The sequence below is a fragment of the Sporisorium graminicola genome, chromosome SGRAM_5, assembly GCF_005498985.1.
Source record: "Sporisorium graminicola strain CBS 10092 chromosome SGRAM_5, whole genome shotgun sequence".
Lineage (NCBI taxonomy): Eukaryota > Fungi > Basidiomycota > Ustilaginomycetes > Ustilaginales > Ustilaginaceae > Sporisorium > Sporisorium graminicola.
Window position 1 is genome coordinate 902,252 of NC_043735.1, and position 16,551 is coordinate 918,802.

At 56.9% G+C, this 16,551-nt stretch overlaps 7 protein-coding genes across 7 annotated transcripts; 2 read left to right on the forward strand and 5 right to left on the reverse strand.

Moving 5' to 3' along the window:
* Window positions 1-710: 710 nt before the first annotated feature.
* On the forward strand, window positions 711-3,422 carry EX895_005086 (uncharacterized protein; the record flags this gene model as incomplete). Its single annotated transcript, XM_029885680.1, has 1 exon — window positions 711-3,422. The coding sequence occupies one exon, from the start codon at window positions 711-713 to the stop codon at window positions 3,420-3,422; it is 2,712 nt and encodes a 903-aa protein (XP_029738246.1).
* Window positions 3,423-4,480: 1,058 nt separating this feature from the next.
* Window positions 4,481-6,292, reverse strand: EX895_005087 (uncharacterized protein; the record flags this gene model as incomplete). The annotated part of the gene is made up of 1 exon (XM_029885681.1): window positions 4,481-6,292. One exon carries the CDS (start codon window positions 6,290-6,292, stop codon window positions 4,481-4,483), a length of 1,812 nt encoding a protein of 603 aa, XP_029738247.1.
* A 949-nt stretch (window positions 6,293-7,241) lies between these two features.
* EX895_005088 (uncharacterized protein) lies at window positions 7,242-8,963 on the forward strand (the record flags this gene model as incomplete). The annotated part of the gene is made up of 1 exon (XM_029885682.1): window positions 7,242-8,963. One exon carries the CDS (start codon window positions 7,242-7,244, stop codon window positions 8,961-8,963), a length of 1,722 nt encoding a protein of 573 aa, XP_029738248.1.
* A 442-nt stretch (window positions 8,964-9,405) lies between these two features.
* Window positions 9,406-9,945, reverse strand: EX895_005089 (uncharacterized protein; the record flags this gene model as incomplete). Its single annotated transcript, XM_029885683.1, has 1 exon — window positions 9,406-9,945. One exon carries the CDS (start codon window positions 9,943-9,945, stop codon window positions 9,406-9,408), a length of 540 nt encoding a protein of 179 aa, XP_029738249.1.
* A 432-nt stretch (window positions 9,946-10,377) lies between these two features.
* On the reverse strand, window positions 10,378-12,010 carry EX895_005090 (uncharacterized protein; the record flags this gene model as incomplete). Its single annotated transcript, XM_029885684.1, has 2 exons — window positions 10,378-10,388; window positions 10,489-12,010. The coding sequence occupies 2 exons, from the start codon at window positions 12,008-12,010 to the stop codon at window positions 10,378-10,380; spliced, it is 1,533 nt and encodes a 510-aa protein (XP_029738250.1).
* Window positions 12,011-12,574: 564 nt separating this feature from the next.
* On the reverse strand, window positions 12,575-14,155 carry EX895_005091 (uncharacterized protein; the record flags this gene model as incomplete). The annotated part of the gene is made up of 1 exon (XM_029885685.1): window positions 12,575-14,155. The coding sequence occupies one exon, from the start codon at window positions 14,153-14,155 to the stop codon at window positions 12,575-12,577; it is 1,581 nt and encodes a 526-aa protein (XP_029738251.1).
* A 1,204-nt stretch (window positions 14,156-15,359) lies between these two features.
* On the reverse strand, window positions 15,360-16,304 carry EX895_005092 (uncharacterized protein; the record flags this gene model as incomplete). The annotated part of the gene is made up of 2 exons (XM_029885686.1): window positions 15,360-15,886; window positions 15,974-16,304. The coding sequence occupies 2 exons, from the start codon at window positions 16,302-16,304 to the stop codon at window positions 15,360-15,362; spliced, it is 858 nt and encodes a 285-aa protein (XP_029738252.1).
* Window positions 16,305-16,551: the final 247 nt, after the last annotated feature.

Below are 16,551 nucleotides of genomic sequence, written 5' to 3' on the forward strand. Positions count from 1 at the left end.
CGCATCCCTCTCCACTTTTCGCCTTGACTTTCAACGTTCTGGGACGGCTTTGCAGCTGAAAATCATACAAGGGCAAGCACAGACCGGACGCAGAGCTCCGTAAGCTTGCTCGGTCGATGCCGATGACCTCAAAGCTGATATTTTTGGAAAGGTTTTGACAGCGTAGCTCGGCGGGAAAGGGGTGCGGACCCACACGACGTCTTCCTGCAGATCAGGGGGTGATGCGTTGGGTCCCCTTTTCTTTGGACTTTTCTCCGCCGTGATGCTGTGCTGTGTAGTTCAAGTTTTTCATCGGAAAGATTCTTGCTTTAATTCGAATTGTATTTTTTGCTCTTTCTGTTGATCTTCTGAGACAGGAGAACAACACACACACACTGGCACAGCCAAACCCACACGAGCATTGGCCGACCACATGCAAGCAAGATGGCGGCTGCAGACTGCAGGCTGTAGTCCTCAAGCCCGACCCCGACAGCTTTGCCAACAGCTCAGCGCGTTGTGTTCACCCTCAAAGAAAACTCGTCCGTCCCTTTCTTCCCGTCCATCAGCTGAAAAAGTCTTGTCAGGGTATCAGAGTCGCTTCACCAGAAGCGCCTTCTCTTTGAGAGATCTGGTCGACATCCTACATCCATCCGTAGACTTGCTCCTCCACCTTTTCCCTACTCTCTCCTTACGTTCACCGTTGGGTCTACTCTCAAGGCATCCCGCTCATCATGTCGGCACCGTGGACTCGCGTGCCTGGTGGCGGCGCTTCGGCATCAGGTCCCACAGGCAGAGGATCAAACGACAGCGCTACGCTCAACCAACCCGTCCGCACCTATGACGCTCCTCTCTCCGGACAGCCCGTCAGCTCGACCAGCTACTATGACCACGTCGCCGACTATCCCTCGGAAAAGGAGTACGAGAGCTACCCGTCCAATTACGGCGGGTCCGGTCAGTGGGCTCCCTCGCCCAACGACGGCGGCTCCGACCTTTCCACCACCTATCCCCCCACGCAACCTGCACCGCAGCAACGCAGGCATGACTACTCGCATTCGACCGACATGTCCACTCGTCTCCAAGCCGCTATGAACAAGGGCGCATCCGCTGCATCCGCCAAGCGTCCCGGCTACCAGCGCCAGGACAGCGATTCGTGGGAGCGCCTCCTCAAAGGCGCCGGCTACTCGCACGACAGTGCTAACTCGAGTTTTGTCGGTCTCAACGGCCATTACACAGCAGGCCCCCAGCTTGGTCACCCATCTGTTCGACTCGTTCTCTACATTCTCGTCCCCACCCTCCTCTTTTGGATCCCCGGAATCCTTGCTCTGCTCCTTTACGATGCACGCCCTGCCAACCAGTTCAAGAAGCCCACCGTGCTAGACGTCGGTATCTTCTGGTGGTCCATTTGGCTGAGCTCCATCTGGATCGGCTGGTGGGCGTGCCGCGTTGGTGCTATCCTCATCCCTCGCGTCCTTCGATGGACCGTAGGTAACCTCCACCAAAAGATGCGACGCTACACCGAATTTCTCATTGTCACGGAAAAGTACGTTGCCTTCTTCCTTTGGACCATCCTCCTAGTTGCGCTCTGGTTCGCCATCGTCATCGGTAACTTCCAGGGTGCTGACAAGGCAGCCATCGAATCGGCATCGCTCTCCCCGACAAATTCGACCTCAACTACCGGCTCGTCCTCCTCCTCTGGTAGCGGCACCACCGTCATCACACAAAAGAACAACGACAGCTCATGGCCGTCCACCAGCGACATTATGCTCTCCGGCTACCGTCTCTGGTTCGGTGTCTGTCTCAGTGCTGCTATCTTGCTCGCAGAGAAGCTCTTCATTCAGGGCATCGCCTACAACTTTCATCGTGTCTCGTACGAGGATCGCATCTCGACGTCCAAGTTCAACATCAAGGTGCTCACCACGCTCTACGAAAATTCCAAGAACATCCAACGCAAGGACACCTACATGGCTGCCGAGCACGAAGCCAAAAGCAAGACGGCTGGCCTCCACTTGGCACGCCAGCGTCTGCGCAAGACCGGTCAGAAGGTGCGAGATGCAGCGTTGCAAAGCACCAGCGTGCTCGGCACCGTCGCAAGCGAAATCGCGGGTCAAGGCGTGCTGCAACCTGGGAACCCTCGCTCTGTGGTCGTCTCGTCACTCAATTCACGCAAGCAAACGCAGGCGCTCGCACGAAGGATATGGTACAGCTTCTGTCCGCCTGGCAAGTCGGAGCTCATCGTCGACGACATTATCCACTGCTTCCCTGATGCAGTCACTGCCGAGATTGCCTTTGAAATCTTTGACCGCGATCTCAACGGTGACATCACCAAGGACGAGCTTGAGGCCGCCTGCCTCGAGATCCATCGTGAGCGCCTGACATTGCAGCTCTCGATGCGCGACGTCGACTCTGCCGTTGGCCGACTGGATTCCATCTTTATGAGCGTGTTTATCCTCATTGCTGCTATCATCATCGCTGCCATGCTATCGGTCGCCTTCAGCACCCTCGTCACCTCGTTCGGCACGCTCATCCTCGGTCTCTCGTGGCTCATTGGAACCACTGCGCAGGAGACCCTCGGCGCCATCATTTTCCTCTTCATCAAGCACCCGTACGATGTCGGCGATCGAGTCGATGTCGGCGATGACCAGTATATCGTCAAGGAGATGCGTCTGCTCACCACCGTGTTCAAGACGACCAACGGCAAGAATGTTATGATCAGTCACAGCCAGCTTGCCACCAAGCCCATTGTCAACCTGCGCCGATCGGGTGCCATCGAAGAGACGTTCAAGTTTGAGGTCGCTTACTCCACCTCGTTCGCACAGATCGAGGCGCTACGAACCAAAATGGTGCACTGGCTCGAAGGCGAGAAGCGCGACTTTTTGCCCGGCCTCGACATCAACGTGGTCGACTTTCAGGAGCAGGGCAGTCTGCTGCTCTCGGCTGGCATTCGATACAAGTCCAACTGGCAGCAGGGTGGGCTCAAGGCACAGAGACGCAACCGCTGGTTGTGCCAGCTCAAGGTCTTCTTGGCCGAATGCCGCATCTATGGCCCCAAAGGCGATCCCAAAGAGACCCCCTTCAACCACGTCACCTTGGTGCCCTACCCGCCGCCCGAGTCGGCCAACACTTTCACTACCGCAGAGGCGGGCGTACAGAGCACGCTGGGCGCTGGTGAGCGTCCGTACAAGTTTATGGATGCAGGCGCCACATTTGGTGGCCACGACGTGTTTGACGATGTTGGACCCGAAGGTGGCACTGCTCCGGGAACGGCTCCGCCTTCGCGACCGCTATCCCCCGCCAACGCGCTCGAGCAAGGCCGAAGGCGAAGCCGAAGCCCTGCCGGCATACCCACCTCCTCCGCCGGTTCAGCACCGCCCTACGCACTCTCTCGCCGCACTGCCGGCATGGGGGAGTCATACGAGCTAACAGACCAGCCTCGTCGCATCTAGCAACACTCTTTCCATTCGCTTTGTAGACACTCGTCGTCCGAGTCAGTGTCCAGACTGCAATGCAACCCTGCCGTTCCTGTGGCAATGTTATGTTCCTATGGCAATGTTATGTGGGTTCCTGCTACTCTTCAGTGCCACTCTACTGCAGTAGGCGGTATGGTCGCGAGTGAGTACATCCAATTGCCGTGGCCAAGCCAAGATGAACTGTCGCCTAAACCAATTTTATTGTTTTGTTTTTTGTATTATAAATTTATTTTCTCTAGGGTGTATGCGGAGCAGTTTGGCAAACATCATCTCAGTGCCCAAGCGGTCAAAGGACAGTGGCGGAGTGGCCTATCGCGCGGCCCTTAAGATGCCGTTTTTCGCGGGTTCGAATCCCGTCTGTCCTAACAAGGAGCTAAGTTTTTGGATGGGGGGCAGGGAAGCGAAAGGGTGCGGTTGATGAAGCTCGGTGGGATGGAGAAGCTGTGGTTGATGGTGGTAGGACAGCTATTGTATTTACGCGTGCGAGCCTGGGACGGATCGGAATTTGTTTGGATTTTCCGAATTCCGCCTGCTTTGATTGGTGGACTGTAATTTGTTCGTTTCTTTTTTGTTTTTTTTTTCTTTTTCTTTTTTTGTTCGCTTCGTCAAATTCAAAGCGGGTGGACACTACGTACTTGTACTGTACAGTACTGTACAGTACAGTACTATATTTCGATGATAATTACAGTCTTTGTTGACTGACTACGAGTGCGCGAGATCAAAAGAAGGGGGGTGGGGGGAAGGATCTTGATTGATACAGGCGAAACCACTCTATGTGAAGAAGCCCGAGACAAACCGAGAACAACGAGGTACAGCTGAGGCACAGCTGAGGCACAACTGAGGCACGATGAAGACTTGTACTGTACTGTACTGTACTGTATGTATTTCTTCTTTTTTCTTTTCTTTTTTCTTTCTTTTTTTCTTCCCTGTGTCACGTCCAAAGCGCATGGGCTACCTAGAAAAAGCTTTATTGATAGGAAGATGAGAGAAGGACGGTGTTCGAGGTGATGCACGCTCTCGCACTCGTGACGCAGCTACAGCTTGGAAGCAAATCTGGCCCTGAGCACGTTTTTCTGCACCTTGCCCGTGCTGGTCTTTGGCAGCTCGTCGACGACATCGAACCACTCGGGGACGGCAAAGCCCGACATCCTCTCCTTGCAGTGCTGCTTGAGCTGTGCGATGAACTCTGCGTTCTTCTGCGACCCCTTCTTTTTGAGCTCGTCCGGGTTGAGCTTGGCCTTTGCCTGTTCGGTGAGGACGACGAAGGCCTGGCCACGCTCGCCCCACTTTTCGTGCGGGCGGGCGATGACGCAGCACTCGAGCACGTCGGCGTGCGCGGCCAGTTCCTGCTCGACCATGAGCGACGAGATGTTTTCGCCGCCGGAGATGATGATGTCCTTGCCGCGGTCGAGGATCTGGATCTCGCCACCGGGGTGTCGAACCGCTAGATCGCCCGTGTGGAACCACCCTTTCATTACGGCTTTGCTGGTCGCAGCCTCGTCGTTGTAGTACCCGAGCATGACCATGTTTCCGCGAATCACGATCTCGCCCGTCTCTTTGCCGTTCCGCTCGACGTCCACCAAGTCTTCCGTCGCTGCGTTGGTGCTGCTCTCGGTGCGCACGACGCGTACCTCGTCCGAGGTGAGATACGAGTGCCCTTGCCTCGCCATCATCCGCGCGCGCGCATCCACGTCCAACTGCGCCCACTCGGGCTCAAAGTAGCGCCGCGTGAACGGGCCATACGTCTCTGTCAAGCCGTACACGTGCACCGGGTGCAGATTGAGTGACTCCATCTTTGCCAGCAGATTCGCCGTCGGCGCCGACGCGGCTACGGCGACGTTGACCCTCCGCTCGAGCTTGCGCGCGTCCGGATGGTTGGTGAGTCCGATCTGGACGGTGGGAGCACCGCAGTAGTGCGTGACGCCGTGGTGCAGCAAAGCGTTCCAGATGACCGCGTTGTCGACCTTGCGGATCGTGTGGTGCGTGCCAAGCGACGCAGTGACCGCCCAGGGGAACGTCCAGCCGCACGCGTGGAACATGGGCAGTACCCACAGGTAGACGCTATCCTGCGTGAGGTTGGCCTCGAACGCATTGGCTACCGCTGCGAGGTAGGCGCCTCTGTGGTTGGTCAGCACGCCCTTGGGTCGACCGGTGGTTCCGGAGGTGTAGCACAGCGCGATCGGTTGTTCTTCGTCTTGAGGGGCGAAGAGCAGCTTCCAGCCGGTCCTGGGCTCGGCGGAGGGCTTGGATCGAGACTTGTACGTTTCCAGTTCGGCCTGCTCGGCACGCTGCCATTCCTGCCAGCCTCGATCGAGGAACTTTTCGTAAGCGTCGTCTGCGTCTTGACCACCCGAGTCTTTGCTGATGACGACCGTGACACCCCGGCCTGGGTTCTCGGGCACGAGGTTTGTGAACTCGTGATCGCACAGGATGATGGTGCTGCCCGAGTGTTCCAACACATACGCGACCTCCTTGGGCGTGTTGCGGATGTTGATTGGCGTGATGATACCGCCAGCAGCAGGAATGGCCCAGTGCGCATCCGCGATCAGAGGCGCATTGGGAGAGATCACGGCGACACGGTCGCCCGTCTTGAAACCCGGTACAGAGAGGAGTGCGAATGCGAGGGAGAGACAGCGTGCTGCCCACTGCTCGTAGGTGAACGAGTAGCCGCGTTCCGGATGGTTGATGGCGAGCTTGCGTGGTGTGATGAGCGCAGCTCGTAGAAGGAACGCCACGGGAGTGAGTGAGGATCGATGGTGCGGCGTGTTGGGGTGTGTGGAGAGCGACAGCTCAAAGGGCATCGACCTTGGCGCCAGGGAGGAGCGCGGCGGTGTGTAGGACGGCATCGTGGCAAGTGGGTGACCAGAGGGGTAGGTGATGGTCGGAAGGAAAGGAGCTGCTTCATGGAGTAGGTAGTCGCAGCTACCCCGCACTGGCTACTATACTTGCAACGTGAGGAATGTTGCTCCGCGATGAGTTCGGCAGAGCTTGAGCGGAGAAGACGGGTAAATTGGCTCAATTGTTGCGAATGCGGGGTCTTTCCTTGGCCGGCTCAGTACCTCGAGAAAAGCGCGCACGAACCAGTGCAGACAAGTTTCCCCTTGAGAGAAAGCGTGCACCGGTCAACGGTACTTTGTAGCTCCCGATAGCCGGGGTTCAAGCTTTGGATCGTGGCTAATTTTGTCGATGTGCCAAACCGCGTCGGTTGGTGACCTGATGGAATTTGCGCTCGCAACCTAACAGTTTATGAGGTTAGTCGTGGAAAGCCCTGCAAATGCTGACGTGTTGGGCCAACTCGTGTTCTTCTTTTGGACCCTGCATAATTGTGCATATTCGAGAGCAACGTTCAACTATAGGAATGGCTAAAACAGCGCATGTTGATGTGTGGCTATGGGGCTGGGAGCATTCCGACAGTGAAGCAGATAGGCATACAGACTGAGAAAGTGTGACTGAGACTGATTGATACTGGCTATTCAGAGCCCAAGCAAAGCCGCAGAAGCGAGTGAAGTCAGCAAAGGGACGGGACTGCAAGAACTCGAAGGCTTCTGTATGTGACGGCGCTAGAAGTCCTTCGGAAGTGCCGAAGAACTGGAAAACGGCAAAAGGGGACTCAACGGAAGATCCGAAGGAGAAGAAGAAGGAGCAGGGTGTCTGTGCGTTGACTATATGCACTCTGCATGGCTTCGTTGTCAGTCTGAAACCGCCTTGATGGGCATCGAAATGAGAATGGAAGCATCAGTATGGAGCAGAACCAAGCAACGACCACCACCATCAACGAGTTTGATACGGTTCAGTATGAGCGTCTCCCAACGAGTGGGTCCACCCGACCTCTGGCCTCGCCAGCCGCACCCTTCGGGCGCTCTCTACGGTGAACTGCCTCTCACTCTGCCGCGAACGCGCTCGAACTCGCATATAGTCGTTATCGTTTCCAGAGAGAACGGTGTGACCTCGTATGAGGTCCGACGTCGTGTCGACGATGAGCCTCACTGCTGCCAGATCGACACCTCCAGCGAATGGATCTTGGCTGGCGGTGTCCGCGTAGAGAAGAAGCGTAGCGATAAACCCCGAGCCAAGGTCGGGGGCATGTCTGTAGCTGTTCTCGTTGCTCAACAGCGCCCCAGCACGGATCCAGAGCGCATTTATGTCGATCACGCTGACGGCAACTCGCTCAATGATACCTTTGCGAACCTGCACTGGGTCACGCCGGCGTTCAACTCGTGGAACCGGCCACGAAAGGAGAGGGCCGAATACTTCGGGGTCTATATGACCGGACAAACAAAGAACTGCATCAGCGTGATATTTCGCGATGTGCACCAAGGCTCCTACGACAACTGCGAGACTGCGGCGCGGGTGTACGATCTTGTTGTGCGCCTTGCATACAAGGATCAAGTCGAAAAGACTCCGCACATGCTCAACAATCTGCCGCGCCATGACGAGCATGTAATCAAGGTCGAATCAAGGGCTGACGGGGTCGATATTTATCGAGTTGATCATTACTACCTGGTGGTCTTCGGCAACAACGTGCAAAGCAAGCATGCCACACTGGAATGGACACAGGACGCCGCCGAGAGGTTCATCTCTGACCAGAAGTGGGAGCAGCTCAGGATTTGGTTGAACAGGCGGTTCCGGCGCCAAAACCTTGAGATCCGCAACGCGATCACCCGCAATGCAGACAACGTCGCCTTCATGCCAATGAAACCTTCGAAAAACACATCGGTCGAGGTGCTCATGGACGATTCCACGTGGTTGGACTTGATGGCGGCTGAGGTGACCCTGCTCTGCGGCTACAACAAAAGGCCCACGTTCAGACTCGATGGTAAGACCGAGTTCCTAAACCGCTTTCTGCGTAGGGACGTCATTGATCACGTCAACCACAATGTTTTGGACCATAGGCTCGCCAACCTCGAGGTCAGAGATCGCTCTGCAAACTCGCAGAATGCACGAAAGGGGTCAAGTGCGCTCATGGGTATCACGCCAACAAAGGCAGGCGGCTGGATCGTGCTCACAAAGGCCAAGGGCGAAGATCGCATGCCTAGCAAAACCTTTGCTGCTGGCGACCTCGAAAATGCGATCGAGCTCTACGACCTTACGGCTCTCTATCAGCACGGGCCTTGTGCGCTCATCAACAATCCCGATAACTTGGACGAGTATCTCAAGGCGCTCAAGGAAGATAAGACGAAGGAGAAGGTGAAGGACTTCCTGGCGGGAAGGCGACAGAAGAAGTCGATGTATGAAGGCGTCGGTGGCAACTTCACCGATGCTCGCGACGAAGTTCGATCTGCCATCTACGCCGATTTTATGAAGCTCAAGTCGAAGGGGACGGAATGGCGCCTAAATTTCGAGTTCATGCGGCCTTGGTACCTCTACTACCTGCCGGAACTCAACCTGGACAACGCTAGGGTCATTCTCGACAAGGCCTACAGGGTGATGGGTGGCGATGACTTTGTGAGAGAAAGCAGGGAGGCCAGGACCGAAAGTCCTCGCGGGTCGCCTTCTAGCAAGCGCAAGCGTGATTAGCGAAAAGCAATTGTATTTCCTGTGACCGTGCACAGCATGCTGTCTGTGAAGTACAAGTGTAAGATGCGATTCTAGATCGTCATCTCGTTGCCATTATATATATATATGTCACCTTCGACCACTCGGTCACTGTCCTTTGACCGCTAGGGCACTGAGACGATGTTTGCCAAACGGCTCCGCATATACTTGTAAAAAATATATTCATAAAAAGCAATACAATAAAGTTGGTTTAGGCAGTTCACATTGGCTTAGCCACGGCAATTGGATGCATCTCGGTGAATCCGACTAGGCGTCACAGCTCAAGAGGCATGTCTGGACGCGCCTCGAGCGTCGTGTGATTGGAGATTGGACAATTCGTGATAGCTAGTGTGCGTGCGCGTGTGTATGTATGTGTATGTGTATGTGTATGTGCGCTAAACTTTGGATTCTCGAAACGAGGGCGTTATTTGAGAGTGGGACTGATTTTCCAAGCGCCCTTCAGCCAGATGCTGATGATCCAGCCGATGCCGACCTGAAAGACGGCGGTCCTGGCAAAGCTGTTGGCCTTGCGGCTGACGTTGAGGTAGAGCAGGGTGTAGAGTGCCCTGCTGACCAAGTAGCCGACGACGAAGCGGTTGATCGTCTTGACGTCCAGACCGGCGTAGTTGGCCCAGACGAGGCTGGCGATGAAGAGGGGCACGTTCTCAAAGGCATTGGCTTGGCAGCTCTGGCCGCGCAGGATGGTGAGTTCGAGGGGCGTGAGCTTGGTGGTGAGCGACTTGGCGGTGAGCGTCTGGACCCAGAAGCGCGGGTTGACGTTGGACCATCCGCCTTGCACCTTGTTCGACTCGGCGAGGTAGATCGTGTACCAGTGTGGGAGCGCGGCGAGGAGGAGCGAGAGCGGAACGCCGGCCCAGGAGAGGTTGTAAAACGGGTCCTTGCCGCCCGTCAACGACGAGACAATGTCCTTGACAAAGGGAAGCGAGTAGAGCGGAGATGACATGGTTAGAGCGTGTGGTGGTTATGGTGTGGGGAGACCAAACGATGGAGAAAACAAAGGGTGCCTCGCTTTATGCAACCAATGCCGGGCCTGTTCTCCACCACGAAGCGTCTTGGCATCACAGACAGAAGAAATTCAACCCGTTCTTGGATTTCACGCGCCACATTTTCAAATGCCGTGCCACCCCCGCACAACGCCGTACGCCTCTGTTGACGCGAACGAGCAGCGGCTCCCGCGACGTTTCCTTTTTAGTTCAGTGGGTGCCCCCTCTCTGCGAGACGAAAGCGCCGATGGCGGATCGACGATGACAAGATCACTCAAACAGGACTGCTTCAGCGGACCGTGGACTGTGACTTGCTTTTGATTTGCAATGATGCGATCGTGCGAGCTCAAGGCGGATCCGACTAGGCGTGCTCGGAGAAAGTGTGCTGCTTCTTAGTACGAGACTGGTTCGAGGTGAAAAAGAAAAGGAAGACAAACGGTGAGCAAAGGGTCGTCTTGAAACAATACCTCTTGAATGCGTGACAGGCTGGACTTGAAACTTACGAGACTTTTCCAAGATGCGGGCGAGGTGTTCATGACCATCGGCCCCCATCACATCACCGATCCCAGGCGCCAAGTCCAACACCCTCCTCTGCGGGATGGTACCCTTGACCAGCGCCTCGACGTGCTGCTGCTTGTAGCCGATCTTCTCGAGCCCCCTCGGCACGCCGAGGTCAGCCAAAAACCGGGCGATCCTATCGTACACCAGCTCGCCCACCTCGGCATCCGGCAGACGCGCAATGTCCGTCGACTCGCTTCCGTTCTGGTAGCCGTCAAAGATGGCAGCCACCTCGCGATGACGGTCGGGCGCCGAGGGGGCGGTAAATTCAAACACGGCGGGCCCCGTGAGTGCGACCGAGACGCCGTGCGGTACGATGGGGTGGTCGACCTGGTAGCCTGGATGCTGGTACTTGCCAAACTTCTTGTTGAGCCCGGAGATGGGGTACGACATGCCGTGACACAGATGAACACCGGCGTTGCCGAAACCGATGCCAGCAAAGGTAGCGGCGAGGAGCATCTGACCACGTGCTTCGGCGTCGGTGCGGTCGCGTGCGACACGAGGGAGGTACTTGACCGTCTGCTTGAGCGCCCAGAGCGAAAAGACGTCTGAGATGGGGTTGCGGCCCTGGTAGGCGGGCCGTTGCAGCGGGTTGGCGGGGCGAGGGGTGCGCTCGGTGTAGGGGATGGCAGTGTAGCTCTCCAGCGCGTGGAAGAGCACGTCGAGTCCGGCACTCACGTGGACCGCAGTGGGGCACGTCTCGGTGTTGAGCGGGTCGACAATGCCGAGCAGCGGACGCAGCGCGCGCGAGGCGATCCCCGTCTTGGACTCGGTAGCCGTGTGGTCAAAGATGGCGGTACCGGTCGTCTCGGATCCTGTTCCGGCGGTGGTGGGCACACACAGCAGCGGGCGAAGCACCCTGTCGATGGGCGTGCCTCTTCCGATGGGTGCATTGACAAACTCCAACAGGTCTGCGTCTGGGTAGCACGTGAACAGGTTGGCCACCTTGCAGGTATCCATGACACTTCCGCCACCGACCGCGAGGAAATGCGAGAAATCCTGCTCGCGGGCAAACGTGATGGCTTCCTGCCACGACTGCTCGTTGGGCTCCACCCTGACGTTATCGAAAATCTCGTACTTGACACCAGCCTTGTCGAGGCCCTCGATACTCTGCTTCATGGCGGTCAGGCCTCGCACCGTTTTGTCCGTAAAGACGCCGACCTTGCGCGCTTTCATGTTGGCAAAGTCCATGCCGACCTCGTTGGTGACGCCTTCGCCGAACCGGACGTTGGACGCGGCGAGTTCAAACGCGTACTCCTTTTGCACGAGATGGTCGACGGGCGTGGCGTACCCACGAGCGTTGGCGCCGGGCTGAGAGTTGTGTTTGGAGATCATGTTGAGACCAGCGCGGGCGAGGTTGGCACCACCGCGAGCGACCGAGCAGCCGTGACAGGGGCAGCCGGCGACATGCGAGAGACGCATGAGGTTGGCGATGCTGCTGCGACTGGCGGGGCCTGGTTTGGGCATGGCGGGAAACGGAAGTGTAGTAGGAGGATGGAGAGGGGAAGAGGTAGGAGGTGATGGTTGTGACGGAGAAGGCGAGCTGGTACACACGGGCCCTCTTCTGGCCTCGTTGTGCTGACCCCGCACTCGGCCTTTGTTGCGGGGATGAAGCGGTAAACGGATGCTCCGAGTTGCCGAGAATGGCTGGCTGGCTGGCTGGCTGTCTGTCTGCTGACTCTGTGGATTGCTGACTGCGAAATTGGAAATGCAATTGGAATTTGGGATGTCGCGCGCACGGTGTGCTACGGGGAAAATGGAGCTTTCTAATCACCGTTCAATGCTCCGACCTTCCGCTTCGCTAACGGTCAGCCAGCCAGTCAAAGCTTGCTCTGCCTCACCAACAACAGACAGCACGGCAATGCATCGCCGATTCAAGTATTGCAAACAAACGACATTGTCCATTTCTTCTACTATGGCATTGATCTATGACCATCCAAGAAGAAACAGCGATAGAGAGCCTTCCGAGCAGCTAGAGACTCTGAATGCGGATCCGTTGTTCCCGATGTTCAACGCTGCTTGCTGCTTCAACTAGAACAAACTCACTCCGAACGACAAGACGGTACCGACACCAGCTGCCGCGATCCCCGCCTTGTACATCGACGCTGCCGAGCTCTTGCCTGACCCGTTGCCCTTGGAAGCTGTGCTCGCTCCTCCCTTTGCTCCTCCTTTCCCGTTCGCTGCTGTTGCCGTGCCATTGGAGCTCGCACCGGCAGGAACCTCCTCAAACAATCTATAAAGCGAAATGTTGTAGCTCAGCATCGAGTAGTCCTGGTGCGATACGTTGGGCATGAAATTGGCCGTCTGTGTCTTTGGCAGGCTGCCACCAGACAGGTTGGCGACCGACTCGACAAAGTGGCATCCTCGCTCCAGGTGGTTGGCGCCCTGGTACGAAGCAGCACATGCCGTGTCGCCTTGACCGTTGTCCAGCAAACCGTAGTTCAGGTGGACGTTGCGCGACTGGAATGTCGAGACAACCTGCTGCTTGTTGTTCCTGACGCGGCTGCGCGCGTAGGGGGGCACGCCCGAGCCGTCCAGCCCGTACGCCCATTCGTCAAAGGTGGTGGCGCAGCTGGCGTTGTTGTGGTTCGGACGCGACGAGTCCAACCAGGCATACGAACCCGGGTTGCCGATCCAAAAGGTAATGTTGCCATCGTACGCGGCGGGCTGCTTGACCACCGAATAGCGCTGCACCATCTGCGCGCCCATCGAGTGGCCTGCAACCACGACCGCCTCGAGCGCCGGGAATTGCGTCTTGTCAAACAGGGTATCCATGAACGAATCCATGACTTGGTACGATGACAGCTGCGTATCACCGGGACCGCGCGAAGCCATGCCGGACTGCCATTGTGACGAATGCCAGTACAGTTCGCCGCTTTGGATTGCACCGGCCGTGTGATCGTCTTCGTTCATCCAGCATGGGCCCAGGAGGAGCACCTCGTCCTGGGCTGTTCTGGCCGTGTCATCGCTGTTGGGCGAGCCGTCGGCTCTGCCGCTCGAACTCTGCGGGTTGGTAATGTACACATTGAGCGCGTTCTGGACGAGCGAGGTGTACTTCCAGCAGTCTCTCGGTTTGCCCGGCATGATCATGACCGCACGCTTGATCTTGGTGCCGTCGTAGCCTGTGGTCTGGTAGAAGGGCATCACGACGCCTGGTTGTACCGCAAAGGTGCGGTTGAGCGTCATACCTTGAATGTCGGGGAGCTCCTTCCACCCCCCATCCATGCTTCCGTCCACAGCTGCTTCGGGGATGAAGGGAACATTGGTATTCCAAGGCAGCTGGCCGTTGTCCGCGGCGAGGTTGTATCGGTACAAGTTTCCCGTGGCGTATTGACCGGCGATGAAGGGCAAGGCGTTGGCAGCCTTGGCAGCAGCGACGGGGTCGGTGAAGGCTTGCTCGTAGATGGACTTCTGATCGGCACTGCTTCCGCTGCTGGTGGCAGAGTTTGTTGCTGCTTGACGTCGTTGCAGATGCGATGGACGATGGAAAACATGCGATCCTGGCTCTGCGTTGACTGTGGGAGCAGCAGCAAGCAAGGCCGTCGCCAGGCTGAGCGCCAAGGCTGCTGCGGACGACGACGTGGACGAAAAAGTAGGGTCAAAGATCTTCATGATCAGACTCCGGTCGCGAGAATCGTCGTTCGTGTCGCGCCGATAGTGACGAAGAGGAGCAAGAGGATGGTGTGGGAGAGGGAGGGGGAGAGAGCACGACTGCTTGGTCCGTCAAGCTGTGCATCGGACGGTTGACGGCAAGTGAGCGGCTTCTTTGGAAGACGCGGGACACTGCTGGAACCACTGTTTTTGCCGAGACTGTGATTTTTTTTCCGATGTCTTTCTATTGTAGATCACGGCGACTGTGCCGAAGCGAAGAGCCACGCCAGAACACGCACTGCAAGATGCGCGCATGCTAAGCGAGGTAGGAGAGAAGGAGAGGGACACGTCAGGAGGCGGCAACGATAACGCCTGCAGCGGCCGAAATCTGTTTCGGAGCTTCAAACAGGCGCTGCTGGCGGGCTCTGCTGCAGCCAACCATCCCTGTCGGAGTCTCCTTCCGACGGACCTGGCAGGCCTTGAGCGGCAAGCAACGGCCAATGATTCCCTTCGCACGATTACCTCGACGCCTTGCCGCACCGAGACAGCAACCGTGACAGCAACCACAGCGTCTGGGTCACACGAGCGCAGGTTTTAACATCAAGACTGCTTTGTTGTCGTTGTTTTTCCATTCTTCGTACATTCTGAGAACTCGGTCGCAGCACTGCACTCGCTCGGAATAGCTCGCATTGTGGCTTGTCTTCTGCGATGCGAGGCGCGAGCTGTTGCAATCATCCGTACACGCGCTTCGAGACGCAAACTTGGCAAACGGCACCAGCAATGTCGCAAGGTGTGCGGACTCCGATGTCCCAAGCGCCCAAGATGCTTGGCGAAGCTCCCATGGCCTTGGCTGCGTTTCCAGTCCGAGACCGACACGCACAACAAGCAGAGGTGCTGCAAGCCTGGCTCTGCCTCGCCGAGCTCACTCGTGGAAAAAATAAAAAATAAAAATGTTGCTAGCGTGCCATGTTCAAATCGAGGCACGCCTCCGGCCAAAGTCCGGCACGCTTTCGGAATGCACGTGGGACAACAAACAGCAGCAGCAGCAATAGCAACCATGGCAACCACCACTGGACTGTCTCGCAAGCAAAACTCTCGGCGGACGCTCCTCCTTCTCGGATTCGCCTGCGCACGACAACAATCAGGCTTTCCCGATCAACACACATCCCCCCCCGATGGCCGTCAACGATCCAAAGACGATTGGCACTCCTTCACAACACTCTTTTCACTCGCAACCAACCGGGTTGGGACCAACAGCACCTCTACCTCCCTGGTCCTTGGCATCCAGCGTCGTCATATCCTCGTCGTCCAGCTCAAACCCAAAGATGTCGGCGTTGGAGGCGATGCGCGAAGGCGTGTCCGACTTGGGCAGCGGCACAAACCCTTTCTGCAATGACCAGCGCAGCAGCACCTGCGACCAGTCCACTTTGTGCTTGGCTGCAATCTGGAGCACCTCCGCATCGTCAGCGTGCTTGCCTCGAACAATGGGGCAGTAGGCCTGCAGGATGATCTTGTGCTTCTTGCACAGCTCGACAATGGGGCGTTGCTGGCACCACGGGTGTAGCTCAATCTGGTTGACCGCGGGGGTCTCGTTGCGGTCGATGAGCTCTTGCAGATGCTTGACGCCATAGTTGCTCACACCGATCGTGACCACTTTGCCTTCGGCTTGAAGCTCCTTGAGTGCCTCCCAGAGCTGCTGGCGCCCTGAGAGGCCCGAGGAGGGCGTATGGATCAGGAAGCAGTCCACGTAGCCTTGCATCCGAAACATCGTAACGTCACAAGGTCAGCCGATCCTTCTTCGACCACTCCGCCTTGATTCCAAAAGGCACAAAGACTTACCATCGAGGTTGATCTTGTTCACCGACTCGCGCAAAGAATGGAGCGTTTCCTCCTTGGTCTTGAGCGGCGCAATCATCTTGGTCGTAACAAACACCTCTCGACGCGAGGTGTGCGTCTCGAGGCACCACGCTCGAACCGCATTGCCCACCTCCTTTTCGTTTTCGTAGTATTGAGCAGAGTCGATATGACGGTAACCTGTCTTGAGCGCAGTCGTTACCGATCGTTCCGTCACCTCCGCAGGACTCTTGTACACGCCAAAGCCGAGCACGGGCATCGTGGCACCGCTTTCGCCCAAGTCGTACGTGGACTGTAGAGTGAGTTTGGCCGCCATCTTGATGGTTCGCAGAGAAGGAGCGGGTGCCTGACGGAAGAGATGAGGTGGTAAGCGGAGTATGTTGGCCGAGGCAAAGCAGAGTTGAAGGGAAGAAGGTGGAAGAGAGGGTGGCCTGAAAGGCTCAGTCAGCACAAAAGTGGAGCATCCACGGGAAGAAGCTTGTGTCATGGCTCGTGCGGTCGTGAAATTGTTGGACCCTCCTTTCAAGAGCTCTCTCTCTCTCTCTCTCTCTCTCTCTCTCTCT